Here is an 18,430-nt window from a genome sequence, read left to right as displayed (position 1 = left end):
ATCCGCCGAGCAACAATAATAACAATTGTGTAAAAAGCATAACGTATACGCGACGTGGCACCAACCAAAGGCGAACCGACTACGACTCGCAGCGACTCCCCATAGAAACAACCGAAATTGCTGAAGTGTAAATGCAAACAGCAACGACTGCTGCATGCTCTGTGAATGAAATTAACATTAGGATTTTAGTAAAAGCAAATTGATGCAAATATATTTTTAAAATATGTAGAAATTTATTATAACATTGACTTACATCAATTTTTCTCTGCTGCTCTTTCAACTCTCTTTGAAGCGAACAAATTATAGGGTATATTTGCATCGTAGTCACAAAGAATGAAATGAAGGCACAACTTTTGGTGGCGCTTACAGAGCAAAGAAGGAAGAAAGTTTAAATCAACTTGTGGGAATTTAGACAATTTTATAAACATGTACAAGAATGCAGGAGCACAAAAAAAAAATTACATATGGGTTTTTTTTTTTTTTTTTTTTTTTTTTACATATATTTATATATATAAATGCATATAATACAAATTTAAAAGTAAACCAAGTCGCGTTGCGCTATCTACGGATGCTTCCCAGCAGATATATGTTGTTGTTGTTGTAGTTGGTGTTGTTGTAGTTGGTGTTTATGCAAATTCTCGCCGAGCGTCGTGTGTGTTGGGCTGGAGCCAAAAGAAGATACGAGTACGTGCATTATATAGATATACATATACATGTATATATGTAGCTGTATACATATATATACATTCATGAATGTATGAATATCTCGCCTGTATAAACAGCGCGTAACTGAATAATAATAACAAACACGGCAGCAGGAGCAGCAGGAGACGCCGCCGTCCTGCAGCAGAAGCTGCTTCTGCTGCTGAACGTAAACTGGAACGGAAAGCAGGGTAGACAAAAAAAAAAAAAAAAAAAAGTCAAGTAACCAAGAATTGTCGCCAGCTTAAAATGGTTAAAAGTTTTGTTGTACCTCAGTTAAGGTAAGAAAAAAGAAAGCCCATTTGAGGCTTTCTCTCTCTCTTTAAACAGCAAACTTTTACAATGAGCGCCGCGTGTGCTCTTAATATGTTTATGTCGTAGTCGAGCAGAAGGAATTCTTGTGTTGAAAAAGTTGTTTAATGTCTGATGAAGGCAAACATGTGTTTAATATTTGTTGATACTTTCCCTCAGCAGGCAGACTAAGCAGCTGCTTTTTGTTACCTTTCGAAGGAGGGGCGTAGGTTATACAGTAGCAGTCTAATATGCAGCCTTACCCTTCTTAAAGATTTCATATCTTTCAGATATTGTTTTTTTTTTTAGGTTTTGATTATTCTTTTTATATTTAGTAGTAAAAGTTGCTTAGGTGTAAATAGAAACTTAAAATTGTTCTATTGCCTCTTTAGAAAGGCATTTACATTCATGGGAAATGGTCGTTGTTTTACTAAAATATTAGACTAGTTATTTTCTTAACATTAAATATTTCAAAAACATTTTTGAATAGCAAAATTTGAGTAAATATAAAATTTTCCATACGAAACAACTTATGTCAATCTTATTTAGATAAGCTGCTGCTTACTGTCTCTCCCTCTCTCTTTACGGTTGTCCTTTTTCATATTTGGCTTAGCATTACACAGAGTTTATCCTGAGGTTAAATTTTGCTTTGTTGCTCTCTCATTTCATCATAAGCCACTTAGGTCAACTGCTTCAATTTAGTTGACCTCTTTTATCAGATTTTCTCTCTCTCTCTCTCTCTCTCTCTCTCTCCTTCTGAGTCTCTGTCTCTATCGTTGCTGCTTCACTTTATCAGGTGGCCATTGCGTCCATCAATGTCAAGCTCTCGCCACTTGCAACCCGCTGCTGGTAAAATAAAAAAATACAAAATTTATAAATAAATAGAGTAAAACTAGAGAAAACAAATCCCAAACATATTGTGCTTTTCATTTTCTATCAGCTCCACCCAAACCCCTTGTGCCATAGGTCACTCAACCATTTTCATTTGCTGTTGACGCTTGCCCCTTGACACAGACACTGAGATGCTTTCCCACCCCTCTCTCCCTCTCTCGCGCCCTCCTGGCAACTCTTGGACACCCTTCCCGTGGGCTGTCATTCTGCTGCACATTGAAGCGTGAAACTTGTGCGCTTGTCACAAAAATGCTTCCTGTCAGATTTCGTTCGTTGCGGTTGCTACACTACAAGCAAGCTGCAGCCAGTGCGACGACGACAGCAAGGACGACAAGGAGGACAAGGATAACGGGGAAGACAGAGACAACATCGACACGCGCATATAAATTACAAAACAGTCCAAGGGCCAACCAGCCACAGAATCGAGTTACTTGACCAAGCGACTCAGCCAAACGATTGCGATTGCACTGCCACTTGCCATACACACAAACACACACACATACATATACACAGGCAGATATACAGCTGCGTAACTCGTTGCATTAGCATTTGCTCCTTGCCCCTTGTGGCAGCTGCTGTCACTTGTCTCATTTCATATACGAAAGAGCTGCAATAGCAGCAGCTGCTGCTGCAAGCGGAAGCCCACGAATAACTCACTTTTCTTTCGCCTCCCCTGTTGCCCCTTGTTTTTGTTTTCACAATTAATAAAGCTGCACTGTGGGATCATTCTACAATATAGATTTCAAAATAAACTGCATTAGTATACATGACATAGAATAGATATAGAAAAAAAAAAGAAAAAAAAACAGATTTTTAACTAATTTATTTAATAAGCTGAAAAGAATCAATTTGATCGTTTCAGCAATTTTTGCATCATTTTACTTTGAGTTCTAAGTTATTATTTTATTTAAATATTATAATAATATAATTTATTATTATATATATATCGATCAAGGCATCATCATGATCAGCTAAAAATAATATGCCTTACATGAACTCATCACTTAAATGGGGCAATTAACTAAGCGAGTTAATTAGTTAATGACTCCAAAATTCAGCTCAACTCAATTTAAATATACAACTTAACTGGATAGCCCATAAAAATTGACTATGATCAACTCATATACTTCAACTCCTATAAATTCATAATTTTCAAGAGCTCATTCAGGCTAAAATTTCCTATATTATTCAAAACTCCTCGATCTTCTTTCAAAGCTCTCACGCTTACAATATTTAAGTTCAATATTGAACTTTCTATCCATTGTTTTCCAGCTTGGGTCACGCAACAGACTTTACTTTGCTTGCTGTATTCTGTTTTGCTATGGCATATGCTATTTTCATAGTTCATTAGCGTCGCTTTTTCTCACAAACTCTCTCGGTCTGTAGCACTTTTTCTCTCTGCCTCTCTCTCTCTCTCTATCTCTCTTTCTGTCTTTCTGTCTTTCGTGCCTCGGCAGCTGCCATCAGACATTAGAAAAATATTTGCCATTTGTTTGTTTGTTTTTCTTTAGCAATTTTCGCCTTACGACAATCTTTTTGCACTTGCCCCCATGAAATTTACTCTGTCTGACATTGGCTTTACTTTCTTTATTTTTTGTGAGAGTGCGTGTGTGTGTATGCTTTTTTTGGGCGAGCTTGCTTATATTTAAAAGTCTGCTGCACTTCCTGTACTCAAGCAGGGCACGCGAGTTCAGCTGCTTAAGGATCTGCAGCAACTAATGACTTTAAATGTTTAAGGACCGAAATGTCTGCAGCCCAGCGAGAGCATTTCGAGAGGCAACACAGTGACTGCCAGGCATATGCAGCCAATAAGAGAGGAAAAGGTGCTTGGGATGTGGAGCTAGTAGTTAGCCGACTGCTGTTGCTGGTCCGCATTGCAAACGACGACATGAGAAATTTGCTCAGCACAAGAACTTTGAAGCAGCGGGACTAGCTTCAAACTCTAGCTAAACCCCTACTTCCTGGCACCGCCTTCTCGCCCTTTCCAGCTGCCTCGCCCCGCCTAGCACGACTTGTGTAAAATAAACGACAGCTAATAACGCGCACAACAAGCAGGGCGCAAAAGTTGACTACAGTTAGTCGCAGCAGAAAGCTGGAGCAGCAGCAGCAAGCAAAGCTACTTATATTTAAATACCCTATACTCTATGAGATGAAGAGTTGACTTGTTGTTGACTTGTTTGAATAACTCATAGCTTATAATATTTCTTTAATATAATTTATTTTTATTTTTTAAATTATTCCTTCATTTATTTCATTTATATATTTATTATATGTTATTTGCTTTATTTTTTAATTTATTTTATGTATTTACTTATTTTTTAATTACTTATATTATTTTTAATTCTTTTTTGATCTATTTTATTACATATATATATTTTTTTTTAAATCATTATAAAGAGGGAGACTTCAATATATATATATTAATAGATATTAGCATAAAATATAATAAAGCAACTTAATAGCTGTCACATCCTCTAGCTAACTAAAACAAATTCCGAAAGCAGCTAACACTTTAAATAATATTTAAAAAATTGCAAGTAGAAAAAGAACTTAAAGTTTCGTCAGTAGAAGCTTTTCTCAGAACAATTCTGTTTAAATCAGTTCGCTGTTCCTAAATAGATTTTTGGTTTACTTTGGTATATGGTATCCCACGATATACTTTAATGGTAGTACAAAAGAAATTTAAGATTTTTAAGAGCTTTTAAAGCACATTTAAGCTCATACGAAATATATTTTTTACCAAGTAATGCAAACACCAATTATCTAAAACAAATCTATCGGAACAATTCAAATTTTAAATCTTGTTGCTTGATTAATGCATATCAGCAATAAGCTCAAGTTAGTTTTACAGCAAAAGCAAGTGAGGGCATAAGCTAAATTCTTCTAGTCGAGCTCAAAAGCCTTCCTTGCTATTGCTCTTTTTTGGTCGCTACTGGCAGGGGCGTGGCATGGCTTTAATTGGCACACATGACGCAAAAGTGCGCGTGACACAGTTGCCGCTAGTTTGGAAAGGAAGCGAAAGAGAGGAAGAAGTAGGAGAAGCAGAAGGAGCAGAAGAAGTACATATGTATGAGTGTGCGGTTGTGGGTGTGCGTTTTGGGGCGGAGAGCAGAGAGTTGCGCTCATATGCATAGACACATTCGAATGTCGTCGGCGCCCCGGGTGTTGGGTACGACATGTAGCCTGGAATGGCTCCCCGGTTGATCTTTGGCATTTGTAGGCGTTGGTGTATCCAAGTAAACGCCTTATGCAAATCACTTGATGTGTGTGCGGGAGCACGCGGCATACAACACGGCACGGCCCAGCGAGGGCAATAGGCCAGAAGGACGAAAGGACGAGAGGACGAGAGGACGAGCGAACGCTAGGACGAAAGGACAGAAAACAATGGTAAAAGCTCAAGTGTTAAGGGTCGCAGCTTAAGTTTAATTAGACGCGAGCATGTGATTTATTTGATTTGCCCCAGGGCCTGTCACTGGCAGACTTAAATAGTTTTCATCGGCTCTCGAACCCCAAAAGCCCATATGAATAATATTAAAATTTTGAGTAGAGCTCTTAAAGCTGCAGAAATTTAAATTAATATGTTTTGCAATGAATTACAAAATTTGCTGTAAGATAATTTGAGAGAAATATCTCCAAATATTTGATTTTAATATATTCAAATTACTTGCAAGAATGATTTATTTGCTTTTTGCAACACTGGACACTTCAAGTTTCGATAGCTCGACATATATACAAATACATATATATTAACTGCTATTATAGCAGTTAACTTATTATGCAGTTTTGTGCATACTTTTGCGACTTTCCCAACACTGGCTGCTAGTTTACTTCAAAAACTTTTGCCTTTGGCCCGCGCTGCACTCGCATGAGTAATGAGCGTTTCCATTTCGCGTTTTTCTACTTAAAAGCGCACTCAACCATGCAAAGAAAAAGAGAAAGACAGAGAGAGAGAGAGGGAAAGTATGTTCCGAATCGGATAAGCGAGAGAGAGAGAGTGAGAGAGGTAGAGTGAATGGCGACCCAGAGAGCAACATAAATAATAATATCTGTCAGGCAACTTGAAGCTACTTTTCTTTGTCTGCTTTACGCCTGATTCGCTACGCAACTTTGGCTAGGTAATTTCTTTGTGCACAGATGGGCGGGGTCGGTGCTGGCGGTGGTGGTGAGCCAAAGGAAGTGGGTTCTCAAAGGCGGGGACTTGAGGCGCAGTCACTCAGGCGCAGTCGAGTGCACAGAACTATGCAACAGTCTGTGGCAGCGGCATGCACAATATGTTCAACGCGAATGAACGAACGAACGAACGAGCCCAAAACGCGAGTCGCTGGCATAAAAAGCCAACCAGCGCTGCCACTAAAGACCTAAGCACAAAGGAGTGTGCTAATTGAGATCTGATGGACTAGAAGATGCCCTGCAGTTGGCTAAAAGTCTTTTGCGATGATAATGAGTGGGTTTAACGTAGAATTGATTTGGATTTTGGTTGAATATTTCAGAGGTCAAAATAAAAATAAAAAAGGAATTGGGGTGTTTCGAAAGTATAATAAAATTAAAATATTCTATAAGTAGGCATTAATAAAAAATTATTATTATTATTATTATTATTATTATTATTATTATTATTATTATTATTATTATTATTATTATTATTATTATTTTTTTTTTTTTTTTTTTTTTTTTTTTTGCCTTCCATTACTTTGTGTACAACATTTTATTTGAATAAACAAAATGTTAATTAAATACATAAATATTTTTTATTATTTGTACTGAGTCATTTAACAATGTTTAAATCTGTTAACAAAAAATTAAACATAAAAAATATTACATTTTAATTTAAATTAATTATTTTGTTCACACTTAAAAAAAAAAAAAAAAATTGTAGAATTTTATAAAAGTGTCAATAATAATGATAGTAAATAAATTAAAAAATTTTTTACTTTATACTATTTTTTATTTGATTTATTTATTATTTTTATTATTATTTTTTCTTTTGTATCAATGAAGAGGTAATCCAATTTTAAAATGAAAATAAAAACATATTTGTATATATTTTATTTTATTTTTATTTTTTCGTTTTATTTTATTTTATTTATATAAAACAGATGTAAATATTTTCAGAGATTACAGGGTATCATTAAACGTTGGCACACTCCTAACTCCATATTTACCTAGGCGCACACACTCTAATGCACTCACATTGGCTGACACACACACACTCACTTGAGTTTGACCTCCATTGCCTTGAAGACGCATCCGGCTTTCACCCTCGTTTTTTTTTTTTAGAGTTGCCGACTTGTCACTTGCACTCGACGCTGACAGTTGGCCAGCAGCTTTCAGACTTTTAGCATTCAGCTTATTCTCTCCCTTTGCTGTTGTTCTTGTTGTTGTTGTTGTTTTTATAGTTACTGTTGCTTTCGACTGGCTCTGACAGTTGCATTTATTTATGCCGCAGCTAAACGAGGCTGACCTCCAGCTGCAGCTTCGCTTTAAGTAGCTGCCAGATAAAGTTGAAGCTTTAGTTGGCTGAGCTTTTTCGGTTTTTGGCAGCCGCAAAAACATTTTTCATTAATAACCATGCAGGAATTTTCGACTATCAAAATTATGTAACTTCTCATATGAAAACTCTATAAAAGTTTTAGCCTCAGAGAATAGTGTGCGTGTGTGTGTGTGTGTGTGTGTGTGTGTGGGAGTGAAATATTTAATTATGCATATATTAGGTTTGCTCTTCAAATTAGGTTAGCTAGCCGCACGCTAAGCTAAGGGCCCCCCCTCTGGCCTACCCTCTGGACAGGTTCGTAAATTTGTACATTTTTGGTTTTTTGAAATTTACGTAGCTAATAATTATTTAGTCGGTTTTGGTATTTACTGTAATTTGAGTGCCAGCTGAAGTGGTGCAGGGGCTGTGGATTCAGCTGAGTCTTGCTTACACAAACTGTTGGCCCTACAAATTTGGTTAATTTCTAAAGAGCTTTGCACCAAATTATTGTGGCTGTATTTCATTTTTAGCAACATTTTACACAATAATTGTGCAGAAATGTTTGTTTAAGTGGTCGAATAGAAATTTAGCTACAGTTTGTATACATAAAAGAATATCCGTTTTTCACAAAATAAAATCAGGAAAAGTTTCAATATACCTTTCGAACTTGGATTTTAAAGCCTAGACAACAATCTGTGAGCATAATAAATTTCTTGAGATATATAAAACGAAGTTAAGGCCACTGAAGCAGCTTCTGGAGACTCACTTAAGAAGCTATCAAGAAGGTAACTGCAGAAGCAGCAGCAGCAGCATCATTTGAGCTGGCCATTCGGTATTTTCATTGATGGCCACTTTGCTAACAATTTCCATTGGCATGGAAAATGGTTTAAGGGAAAATCGTACGATAACAATACAAATTATAAATAACGATTTATCATGAGCTGCAGCTGCAATTTACCCCAGCAGCAGCAGCAGCAGCATTTGCCAATTGCACACCTGAATAAACCAGACTCCAGGCAACCAGAGTGTGTGTGTGTGTGCATGTGTGCGTGTGTGCTTCACCTAGCCAATTGCAAGACCTGAAGTAAAGCTGTGCCAGAGAGCACTTGAATGCTTGGAGAGGAAAGAGATGAGAGAGAGAGAGAGAGAGAGAGAGAGAGAGAGAGAAAGAGTGAAAGAGAGTGGTGCAATAAAAATGCCTGGCAATATAAAGCCAAATAAATTGCCTGTGGCAGTTGAGTTTAACGAATTGGCTGATTGACTGACTGACTGACTGACGGTAGCTGAGATACTTTGTGAATACATATGTGAGTCGCATATGAAAAAATTTATAAATATATAATTATACATCATATATACATAAGTGAGTTTATACATATGTATTTATATACATGATTGTCCTTATTCTGTTGGGAAATATTCTCAATGTAAGGCCTGCGTAAATAATCATAATTTTATGTGAATCAATTATCCCACTTAGTTCACTATCAAGTAAGTTAGCAGATAAAGAATGGCTGAAAGATTGTGTTACTGGCCCAAATAAAAAGAACCGACAAAAGTGGGCAACTGAATTGCATTTATCTAGAATTTCACTCGGGCTAGAAAAATATTATTCAAATTACGCATACGCCGCATTGACCGCTGCCGTAGCAAAACTCTCAGGCGCCGTCTGAAAAGTCGAAATAAGCTCGCTACGTTTACCGCTAATCGCTTCCCCACAGACACATTAACAATTTATCTTGTGTTATTTTATGCGCAAAGTTTCGACAAGCCGAACCCCAATATTCAACTCCCCGCCTAAGCCGTTCGTGCCCTCGCCTCAAATGGGGCATATGGGTTACCAGGGCGCATTTCGCATAGAAAATCGTGCGAATTATTTGCAAAAATATCAACGGCTTCGATTCAGTTGGGAAATTGAACGCGAATGTGGGTAGCTGGCTATGAGATGCTGCACGGTTGTGTGTGTTCGTGTGTGGGTGTGTTAATATGTATGTGTTTGACTAGCTAAGCATCAACTATCGCAGGTATATGTTAAAGCCCTAAAAGTGATGTAAGAAAGAGAAAGATTGAGAATAGAGTGAAATGAAGAGATGAGCGAGAGCTATTTCTACATATGATTATAGAAATATTTACAAATAAAATTTCAGCTTATAGTATATAGTATTGTGAAGTTTACATCATTTATATAGAATATGTATATTCTATTTTTAAAATATCTGTATAACATAACTATATAAATTTAAATATTTATCATATTTATATGGTTTAATAATACAATTTGTATTATTTACACAGATTATTTAGATGAAATTTTTATTTAATTTTGAAATTGTAATTTTCCCAATCATTCAGACCTTTCACAAGATATAAGTTACATCGATATCATATCTAATCCTTCTCTTATTTACATTATTTGAAACATTTTCTCAATTTGTTTCCTTCAATTTGCCATTTCCTTCAAACATACAATTGCCTTTGTGCCGCAAGCATAATAAAAACTTTCTAAATAGATTATGAGAGAGTTAAACAAGCTGTCGGCTCATTCAATTATCCAATTCATTTTCATAAACATTAAGTTGATTATAATCATTCAATGTGAAAAGTGGCCGAAAATTTCATTTGCTGCCCTAGGGCAAAAGTTGATGCAAAGTGCTGAAGGCCATTGTGAGATGTACCGAAAAACTCTTTCAATGCGTTCACACTCTTGGTAGTTAATTTAAACCAATTTGACATAATTTGGAAAAGTGTGTGGAAAACTGGAATGTTGCCCAGCTGCCCACTCCCGCTGGCCCATTGACCCAGCACACAATCCATTCCAATTAAACATGAGAGAGAGCGCATAAAGTTTAGGCAAAAACCAAAAACCAAATAAGCCCCAAAAGCCCAAGGACCATAATCTTTATGTTGAACCATATAAAAGGCCATGTGCGAAAATTACAAAATTAACCCAAGAGAATTGACCAAAAAAGACGAAGACGAAGAAGCGGAAGAAGAAGAAGAGAGAGAAGAGTAGCAGCAATAAGTAACAGCAGGACAAAGGATTTGCGTATGCGGTGGGTCAACAAAATGGTCGTAGAAAACTCAAGAGCTAAACTAAATGCAAATTTCAAAGTTAATCATGGTGAAATTATATGATATGGGTGGGCAACCAAATGTTGGGTGTGGAAGGGCGGTTAGTTTGCCAATGGAAAAAACCCTTTCGCATTGTTCATTTGTCAAACTCAAAGCAGCAGCAGCAGCAGCAGAAGAAGAAGAAGAAGTAAATGAAGCAGCAGCAGGAGGCAACAACAGCTGTTTCGTAGCCTTTTTGCCAGAACTGTCAAATGAGATTAAAATAAGCTTCGTTCGTCAATCGACTATGCTGTGTGGGTGACGGTGCCGGGGGCGAGGTAGGGGACGAGTGAAGGAGAATTGCACACATGACAATGGAAGCATTTCGTTGAACGACTTACCCCTGCTGAAAACTAAACCCCTCCACATCTACGGCTCCTATGCTCCCCCTCTCTCGATTGCTCTGCCCCTCATATAATGGCCACAGCAAATTTATAGCAATTGTGCACTAAAAGGGTTTTTATCCACGCACAACAGCTTGACCAATAAAGCAACTAAGCGCATTTGTGCCAACTTCTAGAACCCTCTCTCACCATCCCTCTTAGCATATTCCATTCCATTCCATTCCATTCCATTCCATTCCACTCCCTAGATATCCCGTTACTTCCCTCTGCTTTATCCAAAACCCTCGAGTTGAACTGTGGAATTGTGGACAGAGGGCGAATATGTTTGGGAGGCAGTGTGCAGTAGCTCAGTTTATTGCCAAATTGAGTTCTGTGTGCGAGCTGGCAAAAGAGCATAAGAGAGCGTGAGAGAGGTGGAAAGGGGGAATGGGGGAGTGCGAGAGGGGCTCTGTGTGTGCTTTGTTAGCTGCTGGACAGAATGTTGTCAACAACAGCTGCACAATTGAGATAAACTTCAATTTTCGTAAATTGTTTAGTTTATTGAAAAATGCGACAACTTGAAGGCTGCCATCAGCCACACGCTCTCCATTGCCCCGCCCCTCGCTAGCTCTGTCACCCACGCACTCGCTCTCTTTCTCTCTCTCTCTGTCTCTCTCTCTCTGCTGCTATATTAAGCGCTTTGAATTTTAATTCAATTTGATTTTAGTTTAGTTTTCAGCGCGCTGCTTCTGCTCAATTTATTGGCACATTTTATTTTACGAATTTATTGAAACGCGTTTCATTTTAGGTCCTTCGCTGTGGAAATTGGTTTCCCAACTGATGTGCATGTGTGTGTGTGTGGGTGGGTGTATGTGCCTGCTGGCCAGTTAAAAGCTTGGTTTATGTGCCTCACACACACACACACACACACACTCACACACACACACACACACACACACACACACACACACACACACACACACACACACACACACACACACACACACACTCGCACACTCTCGCACACTCACATAACCCTCAACAAGTCGAACATTTTGCATTTTCTTGCAACTCGAGCGTTGTTAATTTCAAATGGATTTTTCAACAGCTGGCGACAGTTGTTGACATTTTCTAGCTCTTTTATTATTTAGTTCAGGGCTTAAATATGTTCAAAGATCTAGCGGCAGGTGAGGTCTGGCTATAAACCTATTTGATCGGCTTAAGGTTTGATCACAATTGCTAAATTATTTGGAAAGTTTTTAGATATTTTAAATAAAAGTCTTAATCGGGAAATATAAATATATATGCAAATGGTACCATTGAAAATAAATTTACTGAACTGCTTGCAGTGCTTATACTTGTTCTTATTTTAGACCCAGACATCATATGGCCTTAAGCTTGCGAAAAATACTTCGATTTGTTAATTTCATCATATTTTAATTATTTAAATGAGCTAATAAAGTAACATACTAATTTATAAAATAAGTTTGTTTTAAACAAAAATATATATATATTTATGTACCTTAAATGAAACAAAATTAAGCTTAAACAGCCGTCTTCACGCTATTCAGATTTTTAAATAATTATATACATGTATATATATTTTTATTTTTATTTTTTCAATTATACACTAATTTATTTAATTGTTAATATATTTTTTCTTCAATTATACACTTATTTTTTTATTTTATTCTATTCTCTATATTTTATTCTTGCCGAACAATTATCTTTGAACATTTTTAAATTTTATATAGGACTAAACGTGAACATATATATCAATAATTTTATTAGTCAAATTTATTAATAATTTTATTTTTAATGAAGAAATGTGAATTTAAAAAATGAGCTGTAAAAAAAATAATATGAAATATTTTGTTTTATTTTTAAGTAATATTTTATTGCTATTAATGGCGCTCTAAAGTTTTGTAATTTAAAGTTGAAATAATTTTCATAGTGCAATAAAAATATTTACATATATACATTCAGATAAAGGTTGATGCTTATATATTATTTTGAACCATCGAAATATAATGCTAGACGATTAAGCTCTTTCACAGTGCTCAACGTTAAATAAATACCGCTTCAGAATCACAAAGCCAAATCCTCAATGCGAGCTCTCTAAGAGCTGATAAAGAGCACCAGCAGCATTAGTTAAGGCAGAGCCCGCATAGCCAGCACACCAAGAATAACACACAAAAGCTCAAAGCTTGCACAATTTGGCTTGAGGTTGTCTGTGTGTGAGTCTATGCATGTGAGTGTGTACACATATGTGAGTGTGTGTGTGGGGGAAAAACTGTTTAAACAGTCGGCTCGTTCAATTGCATAATAGCCAAGGCAGCTTAATTGCACACTCTGTGTATGTGTGTATGTGAGTGGCCAAACAAAAACGGCTGAAAAAATGGCAAATAAACAAGCCAAACGTGTCAGGGAAGAGGCGTGGTTCGACTTGGTTAAGAAAAGGGTGAGAAAATTCATTATGTATTTTGCGCCTTGCATCAGAGCTGAGCATTTGCTGCCAAATGCTGCCATGTAACTAACTCACACACACACACACACACACACACTCGTATACTCGTTGGCTGCCTGAAGATGCCAATACCTTAACCACAGAGACCAAACCCGGCCAACGCCCTTCCCCCTCCCCAACTAGCTGCCCCGTCGAGCAGGCACGTCTGTTGCGGTTTGGCGCTTGTTAATTTTACAGTGGAAATTGCTTTGGTATTTACAGTGCACTCGGGCAAAGGCGCATTACAGACACGCCGCTAGCTCGCTGTAACACTCTATCTCGCTCTCACTCTCTCCCACCCTCCCTCTCTCTCTCACTCTCTCTCGCAATCGTTGGCAAGTCGCTTGTTGTGTTTGTTTTGTGCTATTTGCGCTGCATTTTCCATCGACAGCTGCTCAACATTTTCACGGAGCGTCTCTGCCGCTTGATTGTGTTTGCCCACAAGCTGACGCCTCGCCTGGCTCCCGCCTCTACCGCTCTCGCCTCGCCCTCCTCCCAAAGTCCAGCAAACCTGCTCCCTGCTGCACATAAAAGTGAAGCCTCTTCGGGCTAATCAAGAGCGGCACTTTGTTTGATGGCCCGCCAGAAAGTATGCTTTGGCATATTTTGTAACCTGCTTATCTCTAAACTAATTTGTTTCGCTCGCCCCCTCCCCCCATCCGAAACGATCAGGAATAAGGGCTCTGGCCCCACTTCCCCTCCACTGTCCCTTGGCCATTCGTTTGCTTCTGTTTTTCGTATTTCGTTGTGGTCGTCTTTTTATCAACTTTGCGGTGCGTTTCATTACCCAGACGACAACAACAACAACACTGAATGACTATAAAACAATGCAGCAGCAAACGTAGAAGCCCCTCGCCCCGTCTCCTGTGGCTAACAAGCAAAAGTACTCTACGAGAATAAAACAAAGTAACTATAATAAATGTTTGCAAATAAATTTTGAGCTCTTATTTTGCTGTTGTTTTATTTTTGTTGCTTCTTTTTTGGCATTACAAAAAAAAAAAAAGCGGATGGAAGAAAAAAAAATTTAAGCACTTTGCTTCGCACTGGTCTGAGCTCTGTATATAAGAAAATAAGCTTTATGTTGTGAAATTTGTAAATTTTGTGACTGATGAATATGAAAGAGAGAGTGAAGGAAGCAAACGAGATAGAGAGAGAGCGCGAGAGAGACAAAAATAGACACATATTGCCGAAATATTATTCTAGTGAGAGCAAAAAAGTAAACTGATATCAACTCCTAAATATGCCTTACGATTTGTGTAGAGAATTAGTTTAAAAAAATAAAGGAGATTTGTATACATAAATACATATATGTGTATATGTTATATGTTAAATTTCTCTAATATATATTTTTCTAATTTTTTCTATTTTTACTATTTGTATATCTATATTTTATATTAAAGATTTTACTTAAACCATAATAAATATTAATTATAAAAATAATAATAATATATAAATATAACTATATTAATGGAAAGAAATCACAAAAAAGATTTTTGTAAATATTATCATTATAATACAAATAAAATAAATAATAAAAAAAAAATCTTTCTCGGACAAGTAAGAAATAATAAACCACGCGTGAAATATTCTTTGGATTCTTATAATAGCTAGAAGTTATAATTGAACCAACATCTTGTTTCTTGGTGCTTACGACTTGAGAGCAAAAGAGATAAAATAAAATTTAAAAAATAAATAAATACACAAAGGGAAGCGAACTTGACTTTAAAAACTCTGCTCAAGCAAATAAAGTACAAATAAAAATATGAATAAATCAACCGTTCTAAATAATACTAGTACTTATATGGCTAATAACTCAAGGAGCTATAAAACACACACCAAAAATATATATAAAGGAAAAGGAAGTCTAACACACAGAGTAGCAGCTGGGAATCTGCTGGCAGAAGCATTCACACAGTCACTTTTCACTTTTCAATCAGAAGCACAAATACTTAGGGTGTGGGCCTGTGTGTGTGTGTGTGTGGTTGTGTGTATTCACGGTGTATTCTCAAGCGCATTTGGAGCTTAAAGGATTTACATTGAATACCGAATGCTGATACTTCATATGAGTTTAGTTTGCAGTTGGGTCGCGAACTGTCGCTGCCTGGAAACAAAAGCTGGCGAACGAGATTCTTCGATTTCCATAAGTGAATTTTTGGGCATGACGGCATGTGCTAAGAAGCCAGCCAGTCCTGGCCCCAATCCCCCTTAGGTATGGTTGGGGGTGGAGCTGAACCGAACTGAACTGAATTGAAGTGAACAGAACTGAGAGCGAAAAGCCGTTGCCATATCATTGGGCAAATGGTGTCATGTACGATATGCGAGAATCGTGTTGTACAATTTCATGGCTTCGATTTTGCCAATTTGAAATGTAAAGTCAGCCAAGAGGGAGTTGCCCACTCACCCCACTACAAATCCAGCCCAAGGGGCGTGACTTTAAGGCTCGACTCCGTGACTGCGAATGATGGAGTTGAAGTTTAACAATTCGGCAGGAGCTTTGCCTGTGCATTGCGTATTTTGGTTTGCTAATGGGCAACATTTGGGTTTTGGAAATCGGTCGGAAAATGTGTGCAGCGTGTTCTTCCTCTGCTCTTTTTGATCTGCTCTTATTTTGGCCCGGGTTATGCTAAGACTGTGCAGCTTAAAGACTCTACCAATGATTTATGAGGATTTATGAGTTTGACTGGTTGAGATGATTGGATTTATTAGACAGACTGAATGTGGAATGGATGTCATAAATTTTTATGGCTCCAAATGAATTTCCATTGAATTATATGTGCAAAATGTGTTTTAATATTTAATATTTGTAAACATTGTGAATTTTAAAGGAAAATTAAACGATTTTTTATGATCTGAACTCTTATTATCTGTAATAAATACATATATATTAGTAATAAAAATTCCTGATATCATTTTTTTCTTTTCTTGCATTAATTTATTTACTTTTATTTTTGAAAGAAAAGAATGGAAAATCATATATAATAATAATTACTGAAATATTAATAATTATTTTTGAAAAAAATAGTAAAAATAGTAGCAACATAAAATACATTAATAATAAATCTTATATTTAAATTTAAAAAATAATTTATAATTGTATAGTAAAAAAATATTAAGAAATATTGACTAATTTTAATTTTTAACTTATGAAATAAAAATATAATAAATAAAAATAATAATAATAATTAATAAAAGAACGAATTTACATAATTTTAATATTAAAATTTTTTTTATATTTTATACCCATTTATATTTATCATACAAACTATTATCAAAATATATTATTTTTTTATGCTCTATTTAAAATATTTAATTCTCAAATGCTTTCAGCTGATGAAAACTCTGATTGTCCCTGGCTATGCTCACATGATCTGATGTGATTGGCAGCTGAGAAGAGTGAAATCATATGAGGAAAATCATACAAAAGGAGAAGAAGGAAAGTCCTTCCGCTTAACGGCATATAGAGGAAGCTAGTGCAGACCGGAAATGAATATGCAAAACCGGTAAAAAGGATATGAAAAATGTAAATAACCAAATCGAGCTCAATGCAGAATTCACAATTCAGCTAACCTCAAACGTATTTACACCAGCCAAACCCCGTACGAACACGTACACGAGCCACTGTGCTGTAGATGGCTAATTGTGGTTGAAAAAATAAGAAAAAAACGTATACAAAATTGGCAAAAATTGAAGTAAAACGCAAAACAGAATCCAGCAAAGGCAATGTCAAAACTCATATGAAAATATGCATTAAATGCGACCGCAAAATAGAAAACCGACTGGAAAAAAAGAGAGAAAATAATCAAAGGGAAAAAAGGAAATTGCGATTGTGGGCAGAGAGAAAACGGGCTAAAAGCCCGATAGAAAAAAAAATAGAGGGGGTGGAAAACAAAAACAAGAGATTGCAAATGTAAAAATTGATTTCTGCGGTTTTAACAAACGGATATTGTGCGCATATATGGCTGCAAATCGTTGCGGCTAATAACGGGATAACATGTATACATATATATATATATATAAAGAGTAACAGCAAAAACTAAAACAAAAACTAGTTCAACAACTTATAAATACATAAATAAATAATAAACGTTTAATCCGTTAATCGCATTGGAGAGCAATGAAACTCTGTCAGGTATTCATCATCTGCGTGGCCTGCCTAACAACTCTGCCAGGTGAGTTAACGAGCTGAGCATTCAGCTCTCTCTCTCCGTCTCTCTCTTTTATTCTCTTTCTGTCTCTCTCCGCTCTAAGCAATTAACTGTGCAAATTCATATGCACTAATTGGTTCTCTGGGTCACATATTTGTGGTTTCGTAATATTGTGGTCTATCTAGATTGCTGCTGTTGGTGGTGGTGCTGCTGCACAATTTGCCACATCCGCCACTGGAAACTGCAGTAACCACAGTAAATGTCATAAACAACCTCAACGTTTTGGTATATGCAACACTCCAAAAAACAAACGCTGGCAACTATGAAAAGCCGCAAATTAATCAGTGTTGCTAAATGAAAATGAGAATTACTAATTCTCTAATTAACATTCAACTTTTTATAAAAAAAAAAATAAAAATTTAAAAAAAATGGTGGAGAAAATTCCCAGATGAATATTTATCTGCTAATAACACATGCTTTCACATCACATTTTAGTTCAATTAATTTATACTGCTCACAATTTAGCTACTCAAATTCTATTCGATTGTTGGCTTATTGTAATGCTCAGGTAATTCGCGCACTCGCCATTTGATTTTTCATATTTTGCTCGATTTCGATTGCTTTCTGCGGGCTTTTATGATTTTCCAACACTGCGCAATGCCATTGTTCAGCTGAATAAGCGTTTTTTTTTTTAAGCCCCTTTTGTCAGTGTTTGCTATTCATAAAAACTTTTTATTATTATTTTCCTGCATACTTTTTTTTTTTGGTCAGAAAATTGTAATTTAATGCAATGGGATATTCCAGTTGCCACGCCTCCGCGCTCCTCGACTGGCGCATTTCACTTGAGTTCATTTCAGTTCAGTTTTTCAGCTTCTGCCGCTCGACGCCGTCTGACACTTTAGGCAAAATGCTTGTTGCAGCGCGCTGTCGCTTTGTCTGCATTTCCGGGTGACTTTAATAACGTTTTACATTTCCGCTACGCTGCCTAACG

General features: G+C 36.6%; 1 protein-coding gene across 1 annotated transcript in view; it reads left to right on the top strand.

The window, feature by feature from the left end:
* The window catches only part of LOC6576411, an 88,938-nt gene that overhangs the window by 20,185 nt on the left and 50,323 nt on the right, over positions 1-18,430 (top strand). Inside the window, exon 2 of the mRNA XM_002002365.4 lies at positions 16,622-17,463. Within this exon, the coding sequence (XP_002002401.2) occupies positions 17,409-17,463 (55 nt within the window). The 5' untranslated portion in view covers positions 16,622-17,408. The remainder of the gene's footprint in view (positions 1-16,621; positions 17,464-18,430) is intronic.

The sequence above is a fragment of the Drosophila mojavensis genome, unplaced genomic scaffold, assembly GCF_018153725.1.
Source record: "Drosophila mojavensis isolate 15081-1352.22 unplaced genomic scaffold, ASM1815372v1 contig_36, whole genome shotgun sequence".
NCBI classification, from domain to species: domain Eukaryota; kingdom Metazoa; phylum Arthropoda; class Insecta; order Diptera; family Drosophilidae; genus Drosophila; species Drosophila mojavensis.
This window is presented reverse-complemented; position numbering and strand designations above follow the sequence as displayed.